This window comes from Apodemus sylvaticus, chromosome 8 (genome assembly GCF_947179515.1).
Source record: "Apodemus sylvaticus chromosome 8, mApoSyl1.1, whole genome shotgun sequence".
Taxonomy (NCBI): domain Eukaryota; kingdom Metazoa; phylum Chordata; class Mammalia; order Rodentia; family Muridae; genus Apodemus; species Apodemus sylvaticus.
Genome location: NC_067479.1, coordinates 96,516,792 through 96,540,194, shown reverse-complemented (window position 1 = coordinate 96,540,194; position 23,403 = coordinate 96,516,792). Strand labels below are relative to the sequence as shown.

The 23,403-nt window shown below is 46.0% G+C and overlaps 1 protein-coding gene across 2 annotated transcripts in view; it reads right to left on the bottom strand.

Annotated features, from left to right (window-relative positions):
• Positions 1 to 16,050: 16,050 nt before the first annotated feature.
• Positions 16,051 to 23,403, bottom strand: part of Tmem273 (transmembrane protein 273) — a 29,030-nt gene continuing 21,677 nt past the window's right edge. For both annotated transcript variants that reach the window (XM_052190147.1, XM_052190148.1), the window contains one exon: positions 16,051 to 17,192. In XM_052190147.1, coding sequence (XP_052046107.1) covers positions 17,168 to 17,192 — 25 coding nt within the window. In that variant the 3' untranslated portion in view covers positions 16,051 to 17,167. The remainder of the gene's footprint in view (positions 17,193 to 23,403) is intronic.

Here is a 23,403-nt window from a genome sequence, read left to right as displayed (position 1 = left end):
CCAACCCACACAACCAGAGCTAGAAATAGCCTGCCCTAGCCTGGCATGGCCAGCCTGTGCTCAGGCTGTGTTTGGGGGACTTCTGTGGCCAAACCACAGTGTAAAGGTGTTTCAGTGATAAAGGGCCCTTTCTTCCCACTGGAAGGAAAAACATCTCCCCAACGGTGACAATGCCTGGGTCCCCTCCTCAAATCAAGCAGAGTTAACACCTAATGGTGGGAGGGAACACTGCAGCAGCCCCCATAGATGGGCCAGGTATGGACAGAGGCAAAGCTGGAGGAGAAGCATCTTACAGTGAAGGGATTAAAGATAGCCACATCCTTGTGTTACGTGGACAAAGAACGTGTCAGGGCAATCAGACAAGTCGAGGGTCCAGCAGAAAATATTGCTCTTGGAGCTGTTATGTATTGCTTCTTGTCATTTTGTTTTACAATCAATGAGTTAGTAGACCCACATGGAAAGACTCAGCAAAGCAGCAGCAGGAGCCCAGCCTCAGCAAAGCAAGAGCAGAAGGTCCAGAGGTTAGTCGTCTATTAGGTTTTGTAACAGGCCGCTCTTTGAATACAGTTTCTCTTCAGCTTTTGACTTTGGGACCCTGAACAGCCTCGGCTTTCTGTGTCTAGAAGAAGGGAAGAGCCCTCAGGCACAAGAAGTCCAGCCAAAAGCCTGCCTCCCCCCACTGGTCATTTAAGGAGGCTGCTATGTGCAGAAACGTCTCCCTCTAACAGCTGGACTCCAGAAGCTGGCACCCAGAGGCTGACCACACCCTCCGTGTGTTCTTAGAGAGTCACACCGGAAGCTCTAGGATGGAACTGTATCTTCCCTCTCAGCCAGGCTCCCAACTCCCAGGCTGAAATTGCTAAATTAACTGGAATGATCTCGGACTTGGACTTGACAGCCCCGCAGGCTGGCTTGGTTCACATCCATTTCCATTTCCACGTCCTCGAGTGCACGGCACGGCTCCCTCTGCTCACACCCACCACATATGGGTGGCTTTGCAGGAAAATGACCTGAAGTTATGATTGCCCCAGCACTTGCAGCCACCAGAATCATGAGCCAAATCCCCGGCTTGAATAGTGCTTTTCAAAGACCTGTGTTGAGACCAGTCTATTCTCACACCATTCTTCAGAGAGATGATGCAGGTGTTTCATGGATGAGAGAAGGGTCCCACAACTTTATTCCATCTCCAGCATAAAACCCCAAGCCCCAGAAATGAAGCAGGGTGCAGTAGGGGCTGAAAGGCCACATGAAGGGACCAGATCAGACCAAATTAGCAGCAAACAGGTTTAATGATGCAGCCCTCTAGTGAGGTTCACTGATCCCAGGGCACGAGGCCAGAGTAGTCGCCCACAGGACACAAGATGGACGGTACTTATCGTCTGGAACAAGGGGATGATGCGTCGGGCAAGAGCTGGCTTTTTTCCTTTTAAAGTCTTGGTTTGAGTGCCTGGTGGTTATTCAGGAGGTGGGTTAGTGCTACCTGGAACTTGGTTTTTTTACACCATCTAGGTAAGGAGGCTTTACAATGCAGGCAGGGCTTTAGCAAGTGGGAGCATGGGTCCCAGTCTCACAGTGACTTCTGGGAAGGCTGGATAGGGTCATGTGAAATGTCCACCAGAAAGTTCCCAAGAAAGGGAGCCAGGGCCATGGCTTAGAGTAGAGCGTGAAGCAGGGCTTTCTGGCTTGCCCACACCCTGAAGTGTGATGGGATTGGCTGGACATGGGACATAGTCACTGTCACAGCACACTGGCCCAGAGACCTGGAAATTCTGTTCCTTGGGGGGTTTAGTTCTAAGAGCTATTATTAGTTACAGATGCTCAGCATATTCGTAGGGCAACAGTACAATCAGGGAAATGGGCAGAACTGAGCTCTCACTTAACAGCAACAGGGTTGGGCAGCAGAGACCAGATCAGCGCCTCCCACCAACCTACCTGTGTCTCCCGCACCAACCAGCACCATTAAACCCTTGCTAAGGTTGTGGACATTCAGCTTAGTTCACATGGGAAAAGACAGCTCTCAGTCCATTGTGTTGCTGCCACAACACAATGCCTGAAGCTGGACGTTTTATAAGCAAAAGAAGCTGATTTATTTCATGAGTCTGATAGCTGGAATCTGAGCCTCACAGTGCTACCATTTGGTAAGGATGTTATATGTGCATCTTAACATGGTAAAAAGGTAGGAGGAGAAACAGCTGCCCATGAGCTAGCAGCCTCACTTTTTAAGAACTCACTCTTTTTTTTTGTTATTGTTTGAACGTTCCATACATGCATATGGTATTTTGATATGGTGTGTTTTGGTGAAAGCCAAGCTCATTTCTTCCACTGTGATTCTCCTACTATGCCTCCCACCAATATCTGCCCCCTACACACACACACTTTCATGTGCTTGCTGGCTGGCTGGCTGGCTTTCCACTTAATACTGCCCGTGTGTGCGTGGATGTGGGACCACCTACTGGAGCATGGGGGGGGGGGGTCTCTCTGGGGCGGTGTCCCTGAACGAAACCAACTCTCCCTCTTCCAGCAAGCTTGGATCGCTGCTAGTCCCTCCACTGGGGACAGGAGCCCATGAGCATCCCCCACCTCATCCATGCTGGGAGTTTGACTGGCTTGGTCTTGGAAGGTCAGGGAACAACTATGCGGACCCTGATGGGGGCTGGAACTCATCAATGGATACATTTCCTTTTGGTTGTTCCTGTTTTCTGCCTGGTGTAGATGCCTCAGCCTAAACCATGCATGTTTGTTTACATAAGAAAATAAACAATAAGTTACTTCTGCCTTATTTAAATGCTAATGAGATACACATTACTCACCAGTAAGTAAGGCTCATAAGTAAGATGTACAAAGCTTCTTTCGAGATCCTGGTCTACCTGAGGCTCTGCGCCAGCCCCTCCTACAGGCGTCAGTCCCTCCCACAGGCGCCAGCCCCTCCCTCAGGCGCCAGCCCCTCCCACAGGCGCCAGCCCCTCCCACAGGCGCCAGCCCCTCCCACAGGCGCCAGCCCCTCCCACAGGCGCCTCATCAGCACCAACCGGTTGGTCTCAAGAACATCTGCCCACTCACAAGCTCAGCTCATGGAACTGGGCTAAGGAGACCTGCCCCAGCGACAAAGGGTTAAAACCGAACAGGCAAAGTATAGGGCCCTATGGGAAAGCGATGACCTGCGCTTACCAGAAAACATAAACAAGAACAAATGAAGACAGTACATGCAGCTGGGGAGAAGCCTGATGGAAGCCAGATGGGCTGCAGGAAGAGCCACGCCCAGAGTGGGCGTGGTCAAGCAGGCTCCGGAGGTCTGAGCATCCTTTCCAGCAGTGTAGACAGCAGAGCTCAGGCCTCAAACTCAACACTGCCTGGGAGGTTGGTGTGATGGGCACAGACACTTGGGGGTTGATTGTGCTGGCTTCTGGGAGATGACTCATCTAGATGTCTCCTCAGCCTCACCCCAACAAGGCAGCAAAGGTGCAGCACACGTCTACAGCCCAGTGGGCCCTGGCTTAATGGGGCATGGGTAGCACTGCTCCCTGAGTTTGGGTCCTGGACTGTGAGAGGGGAGAAGGTGGACTAAGTAGCACGACATTCGATTCTCTTTCCTCTGACTGAGATCCCGCCTTGACTTCCTGCAGTGATGGATTACAACCTGGGAGTGTGAGCTCAAAGAAACCTTTTCTTCCCTAAGTTGCCTTTTGTAGAAGTGATTTATCATAGCAACAGAAAGGAAAACAGAGCAAGTGGCCTTGTACACGTATGTAAGTCCCCGAGGACACGCACTTGCATGCTCACCCCCTGACCCCCAGATCCTGTAGCTGCTAAGTCATGGAACCGACATCATCACTCAGGTCCCTGTGAGCACCACAGCAAGCCATCTTGCTGCCAGGGGCTTTCCAGCACCTGCCTTTCCTCCTCCAGACACCTGCCCCCAAGCTCCCTCTCACACCCGCCACTGACCAATGGAGTCTCCAGAAGGGCTGGGCACTGCCGGCAGCCCAGCCTAGATGATTTGATTTACACTTTTGTGACTTTACAATGCTGAAAAGCGACCCCTAGCCTGGGCCTCCTCTGAAGCTGATCAGTCAAGGGGTGCACGATCCTCTGAATCTCCATGGATTACAAAGCTGGTATGTGTCGTGTGAGGTGCGCTAAACACACCTGCGACTTCACGGCATTTCCATTTCACTGTGTCTTATTGGCTCACAGCCTCACATAAGTGGGGAAATCTGTTTCCATCCTAAAAGCTAGAGCCATGTCATGGTGGTTTTTTTCTTTTAAACTGTGCTAGACAGTGTGGTAAATTATTCTTCACTGAGAAGTTTCCCCCTAGAAGATGAATAACTCAGAGTCTGAAGTGCTAGCCTGTTTTCCCAGCTGCCGACCCCATTCGCTCCTCCACCGCCCCACTCTCTGCTGTCAGTGGCAATTCAGACACAGGTCCTCACACCAACTGAGAGGACGGAGGGAGTTCCCTTTAGCTCCAGAGGCCTTCTGAAGATGTGGCAGCTCTCTGTAGATGCCAGAAGTCAGCTATCTCCTGTGTCAGCCTCAGGTTGTTCTGGCTTTCTTTCCCTTACACGCCCCCCCCCCCACACACACACACACACCTCTCTTTCCTGCTTTCGGTTATTAACACGCATTCATTACAAAGGCACCGAATGGGATGCCCGAGGCTGCATGGTGCTTTCTCTGCCTGGCATCCATTTGTTTGTGGAAGAGACACTAAGAATTTAACATTGGGAAGCCTCTCATAGGTCCTCTGTACACATTATTTCCTCTCTAAAATGTGCTCTTCCTATGGGATTTGTAAGAAGTCTTAGAGGGATAGGTGCTCATACCTGCCCCCGTCTGGGGAAGTGGTTAGCACCACAACTAGGACTTTATTACTTTCCATTTCACAAACTCACTACTGTATCCCCCACTACCCAGGAGCATGAAGCGGTGATAGAGCTCTCCCTAACTTGGATACTTTGAGGGTTGGGCTGGTGCAGATCTATGTCCACCAGGAAGATCAGAGCCTTCCCCTACTCAGGGCCCAGACACTGAGCCCAGAGATTCCTGGGTGGATATCAGCCATCCTTATGCCTGCTGATCTCACCAATGGGGAAAAAGTCATCACCAAGTTAGCTGCTCTCAAGGAAAGAGAGCAGAGGATGAATTTCTGCTGTCCTTGGAGTCAAACCTGAGCTCTGACGTCAGAGGCCAGAGAGGAGGCTCCCTCTGTGTTCATGATGGTTGCCATGGATCCAAAGCTCCCCATCACCAAGAAGAGGCACTGGTAAATCAATCAAAGATGGCAGGTGGCTGGAAGCCAGAAAGCACCTGACCCCGTGTGGAAAGGTACCATAGACACAGTGTTCTGGAAAGAGAGGACGGAGGGCTCAGGATCAGCCACGGAGACGAAAGCAGCAGCTATTTCATTTTTACCTTCCATTCCCCCGTAGGAATTGGACTGTTTGCAACTTCTTTCCTGCGCCCTCTCACCGGTATTCTGTGTACGGCACAATGTGTGTGTGTGTGTGTGTGTGTGTGTGTGTGTGTGTGTGTTGTAGGCAACAGTTCTTCAATGACACCAAACTATAGAGTCATCCTTGCAAGTTAATACCTTGGCACAGGCAAGATAATAAATCACCGGGAAACTGCCATGATTCTTGTCAGTGGCTTGCTGCTCCGTTTCCGTTTGGTTTCCAGGCAGTTCCTGTTTTGAAAAGGAAGCCACCTGCACTTGTAAAATGTGTCAGGACTCAAAGGAACAGAAACACCAGAGTGGGCGCCTAGAAAGAGAGGTTAGCTTGAACAAAATGTAGGGTTAAGCAAGTACTAAATCCACAGGGTGGGCTGGACCACAGAAGACCAGAGGAGCTAACGGGAACTTCGTGGCCGAGGCCGTCTACTCTGGAGTTTCTTCTTGCTCAAGGCAGGTCATTCTCTTGCTGCAAGCAGCCTTCGGCTTACTAGATGAAGCCACACACACTGTGGAGGGAGTCTTCTTTACTCAAAGACAACAACTTAAAAGGAAAACATACTTACTAACAAATCCATTGGATCATCCAAAATAACTAAGCTGTGTATCTAGGTACTTTGATTTACACATGAAGTTAGCTCTAACACTAAATCACTCTAACTCGGCAGGACTTGAATTCATGCTCTCCTCTCAGCTGTAGGGCAGTCTCTGAGCTCTCTGCTCTGAGTCCTGGGTCTTTCACACCTGCGCTGAGGCTGTGAATCAGCCAAGGACAGAAGGGGAATTTTAAAACGGACTCATTCCATCCTTAAGTGTGCTTCCTTTCTGGGTTTGTTCCCCAAATTCTAAGAGCTGTGGCATCAAGAGCCAACCCTGTGTGCAGTGTAAGTTGGAGTGCATCCTTGGCAAAACACTAGGTACTGAATGGCCCTTTGGTGCCTTTTAAAGGTCGTTTTACTGCTCTTTGTACAGAGCATAGTGTGAGCACCAGCCAGGAGGTAGATAAAGATGGATAACTTGGTCATCCCAGTCATCCCCAGGGTTAGAATCCTGCATTACTCTTTAGTGTCCCCTGACTTACAAGTAAGTAAATATTTTTGTTCCAGCAATTAAAACTTGTGTATGCCTGTCATTCTGTGTATGTATTGTGTGTATGTATGTGTACATTGCATTGTGACTGTGCTTTGTGTCTATATTGTGTATATTCTGTGCTGTGTGTATATGTGTGTGTTGTGTACATGTATATATGTCTGTGGCTGTGGGCTTCAGGGTTTTCTTCATGTGTGTATATGCCTATGTGTGTATTGTGTATGTATCTGTGTGTCATGTATAAGTGGATGTGCAGGTATGTGTTTATTTGTTATATGTATGTATGTGTTGTATATATGTGTGTACTTGTATCTGCATATGTATTTGTGTGTTTTATGTGTCTCTGTGTGTCTGTATGTGTACATATTTGTGTATATTGATATGTCTGGGTGTCTATGTGTTGTATAGCTGTGTGTTGTGAGTGTCTCTATGTGTATTATGAGTCTATGTGTGCATTATGTATATGTTTATATGTGTTATGTGTAGCTTATGTTGTATGTATCTATTGTATTGTGCACCTCTGTATATGTCTGTGAATGTTTTGTGTATTTGTGTCTTGTGTGTCTGTAGTATGTCTGTTTGTATGTCCATGTGTATTGTGTGTGTCTGTGTGTCTTTCTGTGTTGTGTGTATGTGTTTCTGTGTATTGTGTGTATATGTCTGTGTGTGTCTGTATATGTCTATGTGGGTGCTATAAGTTTTGTGTGTGTTGTATTGTGTGTATATATGTGCTTCATATATGTATGCATCTGTTGCATATGCATGTTTTTCATATGTGTCTATATGTAATTCTGTGTTTCTGTTGTGTGTCTGTGTGTATTATGTATCTGTGTGTATTAGTATAAGTTTATGTTTTGTATCTGTATGTGTGTCTATGTTTCTGTGTGCTGTGATGTTGTATGTTGTTATGTGTTGTGTAGCTGTACCTTTTATGTGTCTCTGTGTGTTGTATGTCTGTGTATATGTATCTCTGTGTATGTTGTGTCTGAGTGGGTGTCTCTGTGTCTGTGTGTCTGTATGCATTGTATAACAGACCCATCCCAGATCTAATGTGTACTAAGCCACACTTTCTTGATCATAATTGCACTATAATTTTTATATAATTTTAATTTTAGTTGTGGTCCTAGAAAATAACATGTTTCAAATTCAAAATACATGGTTTTGTAGGTAAATGTCATAAATTTAGCCAATTTACATCTAATTTTCTATTTTTATACTTTTCTTGGTTCATTTTAATTTATGAGACAAGATCTTCCATAGCCCAAGATAGTTTTCAACTCACCATGTAGCTGAGGATGTTCCTGATCTCCTCCTGCCTCTTCCTCCTCAATTCTGGGATTGCAGGCAGGCACCACTTTAGCCACTTCCACTTCCTCTTAAAGACAAAATTTGTCATTTGCCCCTCCCCTCCCTCCTCTCTCCCACCTCTTCTGGACTGTAGTTCTCTGTAAGTATCCCACACTCTCTTTTTGTTCTTAGCATCTTCATCAACCACCATTAGTCAGGTAAGCATGAATCAGTCCTCCATAGTGCATCCCACAACCACCTGCATTTTCTTCCTGATTACAGCTTTTCCCTTCTCTCTGTTTTCCTGGTCCCAGATCCCAGGCTGAGGTCACAGGAATTTAATGAATGGTTTGGTGTTGCAGTTTTCCAGTTGCTTACACTGACTCTGAATACCAGTCACCATCACTTCCCTGCTTACACACGTCTGAAATTTTCAGTTGTGTATGTTATATCTATAATCACAAAACTCCAGAGACCAAGGCAGGAAGATCACCACAACTTCAGTGCTAGCCTGGGTTATAGAATGAGTTCCTGACCAGCCTGGGCTACAGAGGAGATGGTGTCCAGGAAGGAAGGATGAAAGAAAGAAAGGAAGAAGGAAGGAGTTTCCATTGTGCTGAAGTATGTCTTCTACCTTCACAGCAAGTGATTTGATCAGTATGCACTGAGTTTCTTCATGTTGTAAACCATTGGTTGATCATTGTGATGGCTATTTCTGTTATCAACTTGACTATATCTGGAATGAACTACAACCCAGTACAATCCAGAAATGGTGGGCACATCTGTGATCCAGATTTTGAAGCTGAAAAACATGGGCTTTTGATCTGGATCGTGACATGGGGTGACATGTACTTTTGATCTTGAGGCAAAGTGACCATGAAAAGTTTAGACCCAGGCAAGATGATACATACCTTTAATCCTAGGAGAGAGAAGCAAGCAGATCTCTAAGTTCAAGGCCAGCCTAGGACCTTGAAAGTTACAAATAAAGAAAAGCTTAGGGCCAGGAATGGTAGTACACTCCTTTAATCTGGGCCATATCATCTGCTGGAGGCCTACATAAGGACAATGGAAGAAGGAGGATTCACTTTTCTTTGCCTTTTTGCACTTACTTGCCAGCACATCTGTTGGAACCTACTTCTTCAGGATTCCAGATTATACAGAAGAAAACCAGTTGAAACACTCAGCCTCATGGAACTGAGCAACAGCTAGACGCTTGGACTTCCCATTCACAACTGGCCATTGTTGGGTTAGTTGGACTGTAGCCTATAAGTCATTCTCTCTCTCTCTCTCTCTCTCTCTCTCTCTCTCTCTCTCTCTCTCTCTCTCTGTTATATATGTTATTATATATGGAATATATTTATTCCATAAGTTCTGTGACTCTAGAGAACCCTGACTAATCCCACATCCAAAGAGCAAGCTACCACTAAAGTGAGAAGGCAGAATCAGATGAGCAGCAAAGACTTTACAACATGAGTGTACTGGTATGATTATGCTTGGCCCATGGGAAGTGGCACTAATAGGAGGTGTGGCCTTGTTGGAGGAAGTGTGTTATTGCCCATTGTGGAAGCAAGCCTCCTCTCAGATGCCTGTGGACAGTAGTCTCCTGAGTGCAGAAGATAATCTGTTCCTGACTGCATTCAGCTTAAGATGTAGAACTCTCAGCTCCTTCTCCAGCACCATTTCTGCCTGCAGGCTGCCAAGCTTCCTGCCATGCTGATAATGGACTCAATCTCTGAAACCATTCTTAACTTTTATAAGAGTTGCCTTGGTCATGGTATCTCTTTACAATAATAAAACCCTAACTAAGACAGAAATTGGTGCCAGGAGTGGGGTCTTTTTTTTTTTTTTTTTTTTTTTTTTTTTTTGCACTGGGCAGAGTTTGAACACTAGGAGCCCTCAAGGCTCACCTACATAATGAAACACTTCCTCCAACAAGGCCACACCTACTCCAATGAGGCCACACCTCCTAATAGTGCCACTTCCCATGGCTAAGCATATTCAAACCAGCACACTCATGTTGTAAAGTGTTTGTTGCTCTTCTGATTCTGCCTTCTCACTTTAGCAATAGTTTGCTCTTTGGATGTGGAATACTCTGGGGCTTGAAAATTTCTGTCTTCATTGGCTTTGGCCAGTGAGAGATGTAGGATGTTGTTACAACCTCTTGTTCTCTCTAGTTCTGCTAAGGTTGGTTCTTGTATATTTATGCCTGTGTGTGAGCATGTGTGTGCACAAACGTGTGCATGTGAGTGTGTGCTCTTATTTTTGTACTTGTGATACACATGTACACATGTGTACATGTGATGACATGTACATCTCTCATAGGCTACAAGAGGACACACTATGTCCTTCCTCCCTGAGACAGGGTTTTCACTAAACCTGATGATAGGCTGGCAGCCAGCAAACTCCAGCCACCCTGCTGTCCCCACCCCCACAGCACAGGAATGGCAGGGCTGTATAGCACCAAACTGCACAACCAAGACTGGCTTTTTATGTGCATTCTGGGGTATGATATGAACTCTGGTTCTCAGGATTTCCCAGCATGCTTTCTATCCTCTGAGCCCTGATTCTTTCTTTCTTTTTTTTAAATTGAATATAATCTTCATTTACATTTCAAATACTAAAATTTTTGGTTCCCCCCTCCCTGAAAATCCTCAACCTCTCCTCCCACCACCTGCCTCCAAATATATGCCCCCTACCCAGATTTCCCTTTGTTAGGGCATCTATTGAGCCTTCACAGGACCAAGGACCTCTTCTCCCACTGAGGGCCAGCAAGGCATTCCACTGCCACATTTTTGGCTGGAACCATGTGTACCCCTTGGTTGATGGTTTAGTCCCTGGGAGTCCTGTGGTGTCTTGGTGGCCAACATCATTGTTCTTCCCATGGGGCTGTAAACCCCTTCAGCTCCTCCAGTCTGCCCTCCAACTCCTCCATTGGGGACCCCACACCCAGTCCAATGGTTGGCTGCTAGCATCTGCCTCTGTATGTGTAAGGCTCTGTCAGGGACCTCCAGAGACAACCATAACAGGCTCCTTTCAATATGCACTTCTTGTCCTCTATAATAGTATCGGGGTTTGGTGACTGCCTATCAGATGAATCCCCAGGTAGGGCAGTCTCTGTGTGGCCTTTCCTTCAGTCTCTGCTCCACACTTCGTCTCCATTATTGCTCCTGTGAGTATTTGATCCCTTTCTCAGAGGAATCAAAGCATACACACTTCAGTCCTCCTTCTTCTTGAGCTTCCTGTGGTCTGTGAATTGTAACTTGTTTATTTTGAGCTTTTGGGCTAACATCCACTTATCAGTGAGTACATACCATGTGAGTTCTTTTGTAATTGGGTTACCTCACTCAGGATGACACTTGCTAGTTCCATCCATTTACCTAGGAAGTTCATGAATTCATTGTTTTTAATAGCTGAATAGTACTTCATTGTGTGTATATACCACAATTTCTGTATCCATTCCTCTGTTGAAGGACATCTGAGTTCTTTCCAGCTTCTGGCTATTATAAATAAGGCTGCTATGAACATAGTAGAGCATGTGTCCTCATTACATATTGTAGCATCTTCTGGGTAGATGCCCAGGAGTGGTATAGCTGGGTCCTCAGATAGTATACTATGTCTAATTTTCTGAGGAACTGCCAAATTGATTTCCAGAGTGTTTTTACCAGCTTCCTGTTCTATCTGTCTCTCCTTCTAGTGTATTTCCTAAACATGTGTTAGAACTTCTGGATCATTCCTCCACTTCTCTGAACTTCCATTTCACTAGTCACTTCATATCTTTCTGAACAATAAAACTTGTTTCGTAGAAGAGAGAAAGCCAAGTGGCCCAAAATAACAGGACCTTGTTATTTAGGGAATAACTTAAAGAAAGAAGTCTTTATATGAGCAACACACTTTGTTTTTGTGTATTTTTGTGTGTGAAAAGCAATACAATTTTTCTGAAAATGTCTGAACAGTAACTATTTGAATCCATAAACCTGTAATTATGGAAAACCAGTGTCACACCTAGAAAAGATACTGTTGGAGACACAGATAGAGTGAGTGAAGTGGCCACTGCATAATATGAAGGCAGCAGGTAAGGCCATCACTCTCTGACTGTTCTCTTTAGTTTGTTTTTTTTTTTCTAAGACCAGTTTCTTCTGAGAAGCTGTTTGCAGTCTCGTTGATGCAAGGACAGCTTGCTAGGGCCCAGCTCTTAAAGATCTCATCAGACTAGTGAGCCCACATTTAATTCAGTATAATAATTCCTGGTAATTTGTGAGAGGACTGTGTGAGAGTTCCCCAAGTGCACACATAGTGTAGACTCCGGTGAACCTGACAGGAGGCACAGGGGCCGGAGACTGGCCCTGTCTTCCAGAGTGTGATGGGGGAAGAGAAGCATGTTCCATGCAGAGGAGGGCATCCTGGGGGAGTACATAGAACAACCCCCCTTGGCCAGAGCTTGCTGGCCGCAGGTGGCTGTGAACGCCCATCAGGAAGCACTGGGGTGGCTCTCAGCTCTGGTTTCATTCTTTTCCTGTTGTTAGGTCTCCATGATAGACTCGCAGCTTGCTGCCACCTCTTGATGTAAACACAATACAGGAAAAATAGAAGCCACGTGCAAAAAATTGCACTGGAGATGCTCCCCAGTGAGACTCTTTTTATGGTGAAAAGAGTCCGGTCCACCTTCCCAGATGGCTTTAGAGCCTCCACTACCCACAGACAGAGAGACAAAGCTGGTCTTCCTTGGTGAGAGGACAACATCCCCTTATTTGGCTGAGGCTCTGAGCTCCCCTGATCTCTGCTGTTCCCTAAAATCCGCATTGACCTTGGCTGCGAAGGAGAGCAACCCCTCCCCCACACCGTGCTCATCATGTCTTACTTTATTTTGTGTGCATATTATGTGGGGTGCTGGGAATTTAACCTAAGACTTCATGCTTGCTACACCGGTTCTTCAGCATTGAGCTCTCCTGCCAGCTCAGTTTGCTTTATTTAAGCAATAAAAACTTTCAGTTTTGTTGAACCTATCCAGTTCAAATACAAGTGGGAGTTGTAAACTTTCTGGGAAATTTTATATATTTCAGAAATAATAAAGATCAATGAACAGTCAGTTTTTGCATAATTGCACTCAATTTTGCTTTCAACTTAACTTTAAAGAAGTTTACATTTACATCAGGGCCCTGGGAAGGATAAATTGTCTTAGCAGGTAAAGCTGTTTACTGCCAAGCTGGATAGCCTGAATCTCAGTCCCCAGAACTCACCCACACAGTGAGTGGAAATTGCCCTTTAATCTCCACAGATGCACTGTGGTATGTCTGTGCAAACACACACACACACACACACACACGAGAGAGAGAGAGAGAGAGAGAGAGAGAGAGAGAGAGAGAGAGAGAGAGAGAGAGAGAGAGGAGGGGGCTCACACAAAAGGAATGAATAAGAATGTAATGCAATTTCTGAAAATGTAACCTTATGGGAGAATATCAGATAAATTCCAGTTGAGGAATAGTCTACAAAATTCTTTTCTATCCTCAAAACTGTCCAGATCAACAAACAAGTTCTGAGACTCATCTGCAGCCGTGGGGAGGGGAGCCTGAAGAGACACAAAAACTAAATGTCATATGGGATGCTGGGTGGAGCCCTGGGTCCGCCAAGAAAATGCACTGTGTGGACTTCAGTTTGTAATGACGTATATAATCAGTTCATTCCTTGTGGCGTGTGCACCACACCAATGTAGGATATAATCAATATGGGAGGACACATCCTGTGGGGATGCTAATAGCCATCCCAACCTATGGGCAAATCTAAAGCCTTCGAAAGACTAGCACTCATATCAATGAAAATTTCCTTCATCTCACTTTCTTTGAATGTTGGATGTTTGTAGAAGCTGACCAAAATCAGTAGTAAGGAATAGTTCATTTTCACTGAGAGCCACCTGGGTTCCAGTAGGTTAAAAGAATTAGATACACAATTTTATTTGATTAACTCAAAGATACTACAGAAGAGCATAACTATTAGCCCATTGTACAGACAAAGAAAGTAAGGGAAGCCCATTAATTTGTCTTGCAAAGAAGCATTTGATGACAGAGCCCACATACAACACTATCCTGTACTCCACAGGCAAGGGACCACAAATAGAAAACACACACACACACATCTGACTCACCCACACTTATCCACACACTCACACAAATACTCACATACCACTTTCTCTCTCACACAACACTTACACTCACACACACACACACACACACAGCACACATGCATGCATGCACGCACACATACTCTGTGTTGGCTGAAACTCAGGACCATGAGCACTTGGACTTAAGACACACTGACCAGCAAGGCTGGGCTTGTATGGACTCAGGGATAATCCTGTTGTCTGCTTTCATGGCCTGGAGATGTGCCACTTAGATGTCATCTGAGAGCAATATGCTTGTGCAAAGGCCTACTTTTGAAAGTTGATTAATTAGTATGACAAGTGTGAGTTGTGACAAATGACCCAGGAGGAAAAGAATCAGTTCTCAGGATGTGCTGAGCAGCCCAACGCCCCCTCCCCATACCCCACCCCCACTCAGGCTTGCCGTCACTGGCCACTTCTCTGTGTTCATGTCCTGGCTCTGCTGGGCTCAGCATCCTCTGTCTCTGCTGCCCTCCTGTCTCTTTCATCTCCTCCACTCTGCTTCTCCCTCCCCCTGTCTCATCACATCTCTCAGGGAACTCTAAACATGAGTAAACATCCACACATTCACCATGTAACCCTAATTCTCAGGCACAACCTCCACAGCAACTCCTGCCACCCCTGTGGGGAATTTAAGGTTCACTTTGTCTAAAGGTAGCCAGCCTGGCCTGGCTCCCAAGCATCAAAACTGAGGACTCAGCTGTAGCCCTGCCTACCTAGATGGGCCTAGCCTAAGCCAGTGGGCTTGGCTGACCTTGGGAGTGGACTAAGTCTCCCTCTTTTCCATTGCACCCCAATCTATCCTCCCTCACATCATTGCTGCCTTAGCTCAGACACAACTACACTCCCCTTTTGCTTGAACTAGGGCAAGGATATAGCGGGATACTAGCTCATCTAGAAAGCAGGCTAACCTTGCCACCTCCACCTGTCTAATTTGTCTACATGTGTCTGGTTTTAGCCTTTGATGACGCAAAGGGAAGCTACAGCATCACCTACAAACCTGACCACATTTCCTAGAATTACCTGTGTGTACTTTTAATACATGGTAGAAAATGTGTGTGTGTGTGTGTGTGTGTGTGTGTATGTATGTTTTGAGTTCACTTAGAAATTAAATGACAATAGTATTGACTTCTAAAATAGATGCATTCTTGGAAAATTTTTAATTCACTGACTTTATCAGAAAATCCTCTCTCCTTCCTCTTCCTTCAGGTACTGAGGCCTACAGGTCCCACACCACAGCTAGACTGAGTCACTTGTCGCTGCCCTTTACGGGTGTTCTCTATCATGGGGAGCAATTGGGGGGGGCATATGTGTTTGGGGATTCCATGGTCTCGTAGGTCAGGAATGTGCAGTTTATTTCATGCCTGGTCTTCGCTACAATGTTCTCAAATGAGAGGGTGAGACAATCAGGTCTGAATAGCCCCACCCCCCAAGACATGACCCCCAACACTGTCACTGTTCACTGAGGTTGTCCGGAGCATCTCCAAGAGCTACTGTCCTCCCGTGTTCCCTCCCTGGAAGTTGCTTCTGAAGACGGGGAGTCCTCTAGAACCCCATCTCTGGGAGGGACTGGGAGTTTTCCCATTAAAGCTAGAAGAACTTCCCTTGAACTTGGGTTTGGGGAGTGAGCCACGGAGGTCGAATTGCCAATGATTCCCCATCCATGACATCAGCCCTCACCCCAGCCACCTGGGGAGAAGATGCTGCTCAACCAAGAACAGGGCAAGGGCATTTCAGCCAAGAGCAGACAGCATTATGACAGTATCCCAAAGACTACAGCACCTAGTGACCACATAGCTATCTTAATTTGCCTTAAGTAAAGCCTGCTGCACAGTGCTCGCCCAAGGTTGCAAGCATGGGGGTGATGCCTTTCTCAGTTTCCTCTTCATTAAGTATCACATGACTGTGCTTCTCTCTGCTTATGCGGGGACAAGGAGGAAAACCAAACTCATGTCTGGGAAATAACGTCCTGAGGTGCAGTGGTAGGGAAGACCTTGCATGCACTGTGTGTAGAAAATGTAAAACAAGAACGGAGAACTCAAAAGTCATCCACCTTCGCTCACAGTGATCCTGCTGTTCACAAACCAGATGTTTTAATTAAAACGCCGCTAAAAGAAACAAATCAATTACCAGCTCCAGTGCACGATGATTTATTCTATCTCACACACGGAAGATTGCTTATGAGTACCACGTAACTGCTTCAGGTGATCAGCTAACAGAAGCTGCTAATGAGTAGCACCATTATCAAGGCAGACAAGACACCCTGGGACTCCAGACGCTATTTTAAAGCAGCACTTTGTTTTGAAAAAATAATTCCTCTTTCATCACAGCATGATAAAGGTAACCCATGTGAGGAGACCCAGACCACACAGCCACCTGCCTTCATGCAGACTGGAAAAGCACAGTCTTCCCAGGCAGGGATGATCCAATTGTGAGGGAATGCTCCCAGAGCCTGCGCTCTGAATTCCATTCTGATAGCAAGAGCAGCAGGGTATAGGTTTCCTGGACCTTTCAGGAAGACACGATGCACACTACAACAATCAGCACAAAGTCATTGTGTGTGGGAAACACTGTGAGTCTGCATTCCTGTCATTCTCTGTGAGGCGCCATGCCAGCTTGCTCTGGTTCTCCTCCTTCCCAGGGCTGCCAGGATCCTTCCCCTCACTTTGCCCTAGTCTGTCCTCTGTTCCCTTAGAAGGTCACCCTTAGGTTGCCCTCCGACTCATCAGCTCGAGGCTCCCCTGGATGCTCACACGATTGGTCTTTAAAGTCCAATCTTCTAGCAGCTCAGACCACAAGGCCACGCATTGTACAAAACTAAGCCTGAATGCTTACAGCCCCACAGTGCGGAGGAAGCTGGCTTGGCTTGGTCCATGCGCCATGTTGGGGTGAGGCTTTATTGACGTGGATACAATGTTGTTGTAGGAGCTCACACAGCTCCTACATGGGCACCTAGGTTGAGAAATACAGATTTGGGGTTTCCTTTTTCCGTGCTGTTCATGCAGGTACTTCCCCTTGCAGACACTCTTGCAGAACAGGAGAGACAGCTTGCTTCAGGACACAGGTGCTGCCGATTGCAGTCCATTTAGTACCTGTTCCTATACTGAGTTCAGGTAATGATCCATCATTGGCCTTGCATGTTCAGTCTTGAAGTGCCTAAAGCTTCTTCTGATATAGCAAGCAGCTCACAGCTCAATCACCTGGGCATCTCTGGAAAGGGACAGAGATGTGCAAGACTCAGTTAGAGCGATTGTGTTCTTACTGTCTGCTCTGTGTTGGCAGCACAGTAAGCACTTGAGAGGAGCTCACCAGCAGATGCCAGCAGCAGAGGGCATCTCCTGGGCTGACACAGAGCGATGCCTGCAGCCAGTGCCGAAGCTAGATACCAGCCACCAGGCTGTTTTTTCTACTTGCCAAACCCAAGACTTCACCCATTCCAATACAGTAGTGTCGGGGACGCATTCTTCAAGGTTAACCAGAATATTTGGGGAAAGTATCACTGTCTATGATAAATGAAGAACAGGTCCAGATCTGGGCAGATGCTGAGAGGAAGAAGGTAAGGAGGCTTAAGGGAATATAATGGAAATGATGCCTTCAGCTGTAAACCACATGTTGTTAGCTTCTGTACCAGCTCAGACAGGAAGGATGGCTCTAACCATGATTTAAAAAAAAAAAAGAGTAAAACAAGAAAAAATGAAGTTGTCAAACCTCTGTGGCCTCGGCTTCAGGCCCCACCTCCAGGCTCCCACTTCAAGTTACTGCCTCAACTTCCCTCCATGGAAGGACTGGAAGTTGTAAGATGAAACAAACCCTTTGCTCCCTAAGCTACTTTGGGTCATGATGGTCATTACAGCAATAGAAAGGAAACTAGGAGGGGGGTGAGCTGATCAAAGTACACTATAAGCACCCCGGAAAATGTCAGGAAGAAACCCATCATTTCTAAAACTAATATGCACTAGTAGAAACATCAAAAAAGATCTGGTGAAAGAGGTGGAGTCAGGTGAAGAAGAAAATTTAAGAGAAGGCTTCCAACGTTGTCAAAGGCTAGAGTGTCTCTCTCAAAAGAAAAATGGTCCAAAAGAATATGGAGTTTGTGGGGGCTGGTCGAGACAGCCATAGGCTGAGCACAGTTGACTACATCTGTTGAGTTTAACCAGCCCCAGATTTAAAAGCCCATTCAGGATTGCGGCAAGGCATTTTGGTGCCTGGGCATGCACCAAAGAGACGGACGACTCAAGCAAGACAGCCTCCTTGCTGTGGCCGCCCTGAGCTATGGAGGAGCCTCCTGGACAAAGTCACCCTCTCACAGGAGTCAGAACTATGTGAGTGTGGATGCCAACAGCCTGCTGGGAGCCAGACACAGCCTGCAGTGAAAGGCAAGATGGGAAGACAACCTAAGTGCGGACAACATAAGCTGTCCAGTTGAATATTGGAATTCGAGTGCCCAGCCGTGGGCAGGAAGAGGGAGAACAAGAAATTTTGGACACCAGACCATTCGAGTGACTGTTAAACCAAAATGCTCTACCATAGTCCCCAGAAATCACATGAAGGCCAAAAGGAGAAGGATAAACAAATAGATAAAGTCAATATGGGCTTCTGCACCTGGTGAGTCAAAAAATAAAAAATAAAAAGCCTCAGCACATTTTGAAAATAGGAATGGGTCTTGGATTTTGTCAGAAATGTCTCACTGATGAGAAAGTGGCCCACTAAACATGTTGGGTAAGGTCCTTTTCTGACAGCCTACTCTAAACCCAGCTTCTTGTACAGTGGATGCCGAATGCATTTCCCATCAAGGTCAGGCACGAGGCATGTAGTGCTCTGTGTCACGAGTCAGTTAACACTAGCAGTTTAAGATGTGTCAGAGAAGAGGGAGCGAGCAGTGCCCTAAGAGCTGGGAAAGAAGGTCTGAGTTTTGCCAGACGAGAGGGTGTTATGAAAATCCAAAGAGACCAAGGAGAAACGGAGCCAAATGATGCGGGCAGCCGCCGGAGTAATACATACTCAAAGGCCAGGTCAGAGAAATAAGCGGGAAAGACCTTAAACATGCAAGATGCTCAAAACACTTAAGATTGAACTTACCAAAAAAGGTGAGTGCCTTGGCACTAAAACCCAAGCACTTTCATGAAACACATGTGAACAGACATGTTGAGTATCTTTATAATAAAACCATGGTATATATTCACAGGGAATCCAGCCATCAAGGACAAAGAAAGCCGATGTTGTGTGGAACACGGGTAGAGCCAGAGGGCATCATGTTAGGTGAAGTGAGCTAGACACAACACAGGTAGATGTTAAGAAAAAAAGTTAATCCAATCATGGATTTCTGATTAGGAGAGGGGGATACAGCCATGCAACCTTCGTACTGTATCTGCTGGATGCATGAACAGTGGCAGCAAACCTGCTCTATGTGTGATTAATGCATTCATTAATCAAAAATAAGATAGATTTCCCCCCCATGGATTTCTGACTAATGTCACAATGAAGTTAATCAACTTCAATCTGATGTATAAAGATAATATATCTCCCAATGAAATACCAAGATATTTATTTTTATGGCAAACTTCTGAAGTTGACTGGAAAGTCTAGCCTGCGGCTGCAGAACTAAACTAGCAAGCGTTTCCCTGAGGAGGAAGCACAGTGTGGGTGAGCTGGAGGTGGGAGGAGCCAGCCAGCCAGAAGACAAAGCATACCTAGAACCCTACCATCACCAGTCACAGTGTGGCATCTGCCCATTGCTGACCGCCAGTGGCTAACACCCCAGCAAGTGTGGGAACGGAGAGCAAATCGGGCTGGAAAAGAGGGTGAGGCTAATACTGCCCTTTGTCCTCTGGTTTGCATCAAGATGTATTTATGTTGAGAGGGTGTACATATGTGTATGCACACAGGTGTACGTACGCATGTGTGCCTTTGGAAGTCAGAAAAGAGTATCAGATCACCTTGGAGCTCAAGTTACAAGTAGTTATGAACCACTGGACATGGGCACTGAGAACTGAACCCAGGTCCTCCGGAAGGGCAGCAAGCCCTCAAGTGCTGGACCAGCGCTCCAGCACCATTCAGTTGTTTCTGAGCCAAGGACTCACTGCCTAGTTCATGCTGGTCTCTAAAGTGGCAATCCTGCCAGCCTGGAATTAACTACTATACTTAACTGATGTTGTTTTTTTTTTAATGAAGATGCCATTTGTGTAACAGACCACATCGTATCTATAGTTCATACCCCACATCAGAATGAATGCCAGTGAATCAGGTCAGAATTTTAAAAAAAGACCTTAAAATATCACCAAAAAATATATCTGCTAAAGTATGGATATACAGCAAATTAAAACTGGTTATATATAAATATTTAAAATTCAATATGTAAAAGGGTCAAGGGAAGGGGTTCACTCAGGACCAACTGAGATGGTGACGTAAGGGTAGAACCAACTCAACAGTATGGAGAGCAAAAATCTCTGCATTTATGTTTAAGTAGTCCTTGGCCCTAATTCCCATTTCACATGTTCAAAAATAAAATTAAGTGTTTTAAATAAAACATTAAACTAACCTGGTCCCTGGGATTTAAGAATTATTATCAAGTCAGAAGCATTAACCACACAGAGAAAATTATTATTTAAGTTGAGCACATCACTCTGGCTGCATATGCATGAAAAGCACTCTGCAGGTAAGAGGTGCTGCAGAGCTGCCGTCCCGCTTGCTGGGCGGGCTGTCAGAACACTGCTGCTGTGGTTCTCATCATGTGCAGTGACCGGGATCAAGCAAAAGGGGAACTACTGACACTAGGGAGAACCAGGGTCTCCACTTCAGAGGGGGTCAGCAAGAAACAGATGGGGAGGCTTTGGGGACCTTAAAGATTGCCTTTGCTCTTTACAGTCTTACACTGAAAGAAATTAGGAAAAACAACCTGCTGGTGGCCCTGAGTGTGGCACACTCTGTGCAAATGTGGATTTCTAAAAGCCATCCCCATAAAAGCAGAAGGAAATCTGAGAAAAGGGGCGAGGGGTGACTCTGGATGAGAGCAGCACAAAAGGAACCTAAAATACTCTGTGTGTGTGTGTGTGTGTGTGTGTGTGTGTGTGTGTTTGTCTATGTCTGTGTGTCTATGTGTCTGTGTCTGTGTGTGCCTATGTCTGTGTGTATATGTGTGTCTGTATCTATATATGACTGTCTATATGTGTGCCTATGTGCATGCATGCATACATGTGTGTATGTGTCTATGTATATGTCTGTGTCAATGTGTATATGTCTGTGCATTCTCTGGGTATTTATGCATGTGTGTGCTTTTTGCTTGTTTATGTGTGTCTGTATGTCTGTATGCTTGCATGTGTGTGTATATATATATATATTCATGTGTGTGCATATGTGCATGTGCACATGTCTGTTTGTTTGTAAGTGTGTATATGTGTTTAGTTTGAGAGGTACTCCAGGACAGCAGGGTGTTGTCACAGGGCCCACTTGTCATCATTGGCCCACCTTACATTGATTCAACTTAAGATACTTCGAGCAACAAAGAATTTTGAGAGCAATAGATTAAAAGGCATTGAAGTCTAGATAACAATAATCAATCAAAAACTAAAAAGGAGAAAATAGAGAAGCAACCCTCACCCCTGATAAAAGGAAAGAATGACTGCTGTTAGATGCAGAAGAGGTATCAGGATTGGACGCACAATATTTTTGTAACCACCAATGGCAACAGCTGACCCAGAGATGGATTAGAAATGGATGTGAAATCAATGGGTGAGGAATTGTTGAGGATCAAGCTAGACTCACAAAGCGTTGATCTTCAGAGTATTTGCTTTTGACAAAGAACATCAGGCTCTCTACTGTGCAGGGAGTAAGCGCTGGCTTCCCCAACTAGCTATGGTTAAGAGGGATCACCAACAGAAAGACTGGTGGGAGTCAGGAATGCACCTCCTGATGCAGGATGGTGCCAGAGCTGCCTCTCTCCTTGGTATTCTTGGCACCCTCCAAATGAGAGAGAGAGAGAGAGAGAGAGAGAGAGAGAGAGAGAGAGAGAGAGAGAGAGGAAGAGATGAGAAGAGAAAAGAAGAGAAAAGAGGAAAGAAAAAGAGAAGAGAAGAGAAGAGAAGAGAAGAGAAGAGAAGAGAAGAGAAGAGAAGAGAAGAGAAAAGAAAAGATGACATTGTTCAATTAGCAGCTTGGGTAGTATCTTAGTTAGGGCTTTCACTGCTGTGAAGAGATACCATGACCAAGGCAACTCTTATAAAAGATACATTTAGTTGGGGCTGGCTTACAGGTTCTGAGATTCAGTCCATTATCATCATGGCGGGAAGCATGGCATCATCCAGGCAAACATGGCGCTGGAAGAGCTGAGAGTTCTACCTCTTGTTCTGAAGGCTGCTAGGAGAAGACTGGCTCCCATGTGGTTAGAAGGAAGGTCTCATTGCCCACCCCCACAGTGACACACTTCCTTCAACAAGGCCACACCTACTCTAACAAGGCCACACCTAATAGTGCCACTCCCTGGGCCAAGCATATTCAAACCACCACAGGTAGTTTAAAATGAACAATTCTGAGGAGTAAAGGGAAATAAAAGAAGTACAGGGAGCATACATATTTTGATTACCACTTTTCAATTTTTCTATAGATTTCAAGATTTTTGTTTCTCAAACAGAAAGAGGACAAGAGAGCAGAAGAGACATGAATCCAGACCTAAAGTGACCACCCCAGTCAGTTGGATCTTAACTATAGCACGTCAGTAAACCAGGGAAGGGCAAGCTCAACCAGGACCTCGAGATTCTGCCCCTTGGTGTCTGCTCCCAAGATGTTGACTTTCCCACTCTCAGACTCCGACAAAGCAGAATGAGAACAAGACAACTGACCACACTGAAGTCTGCTGACAGAGTGGCGATTGGGATTTTGCTTTTATTAAATGGACTGCATCGACTAACTGATTGGCCATGGTCAAAAGGAAGGCTATGAAAGAACTGGACTCTCCCTCTCTTAAAGCCTAGTCTTCTAAACTCTAATTGCGCAAAACACAACAGTTTTGCTTTTAGTGTGGCCAAAGGATCATCGCTGGAGAACTTCCCATAGTCTTAAAGGAATGCCGTCCAAGTGAGCTCGCTAGCTAGTGCCAGCATTCCTATCAAGGCAAGGAGAAGAGCCACAGCTGCCACCAGGGCAGTGCCAGCTTTCCTTCCTGTTAGGGAGGATGCTGAGGACACGCCTGGGAACAGAGGGGGAGGCTGGTAATAAAGCCTAGTGCATACCAGAAGATGCGGCTGGGCTGCGTGGAGCCCTGGCTCCTGTGGCCAGCAGCTTCCCGGGACCTCAAGTTGCCTGAGTTCCCCAACTTCACGCAGTGTTATTCTGGGAAACCTAAGCACCTCCCTCTGCTGCAGTAGCTCCTCCCCTTCCTCCACTGCCCTTGGCTGTTGCTTTTGAGGGTTCATTGTTGAACAGCTCT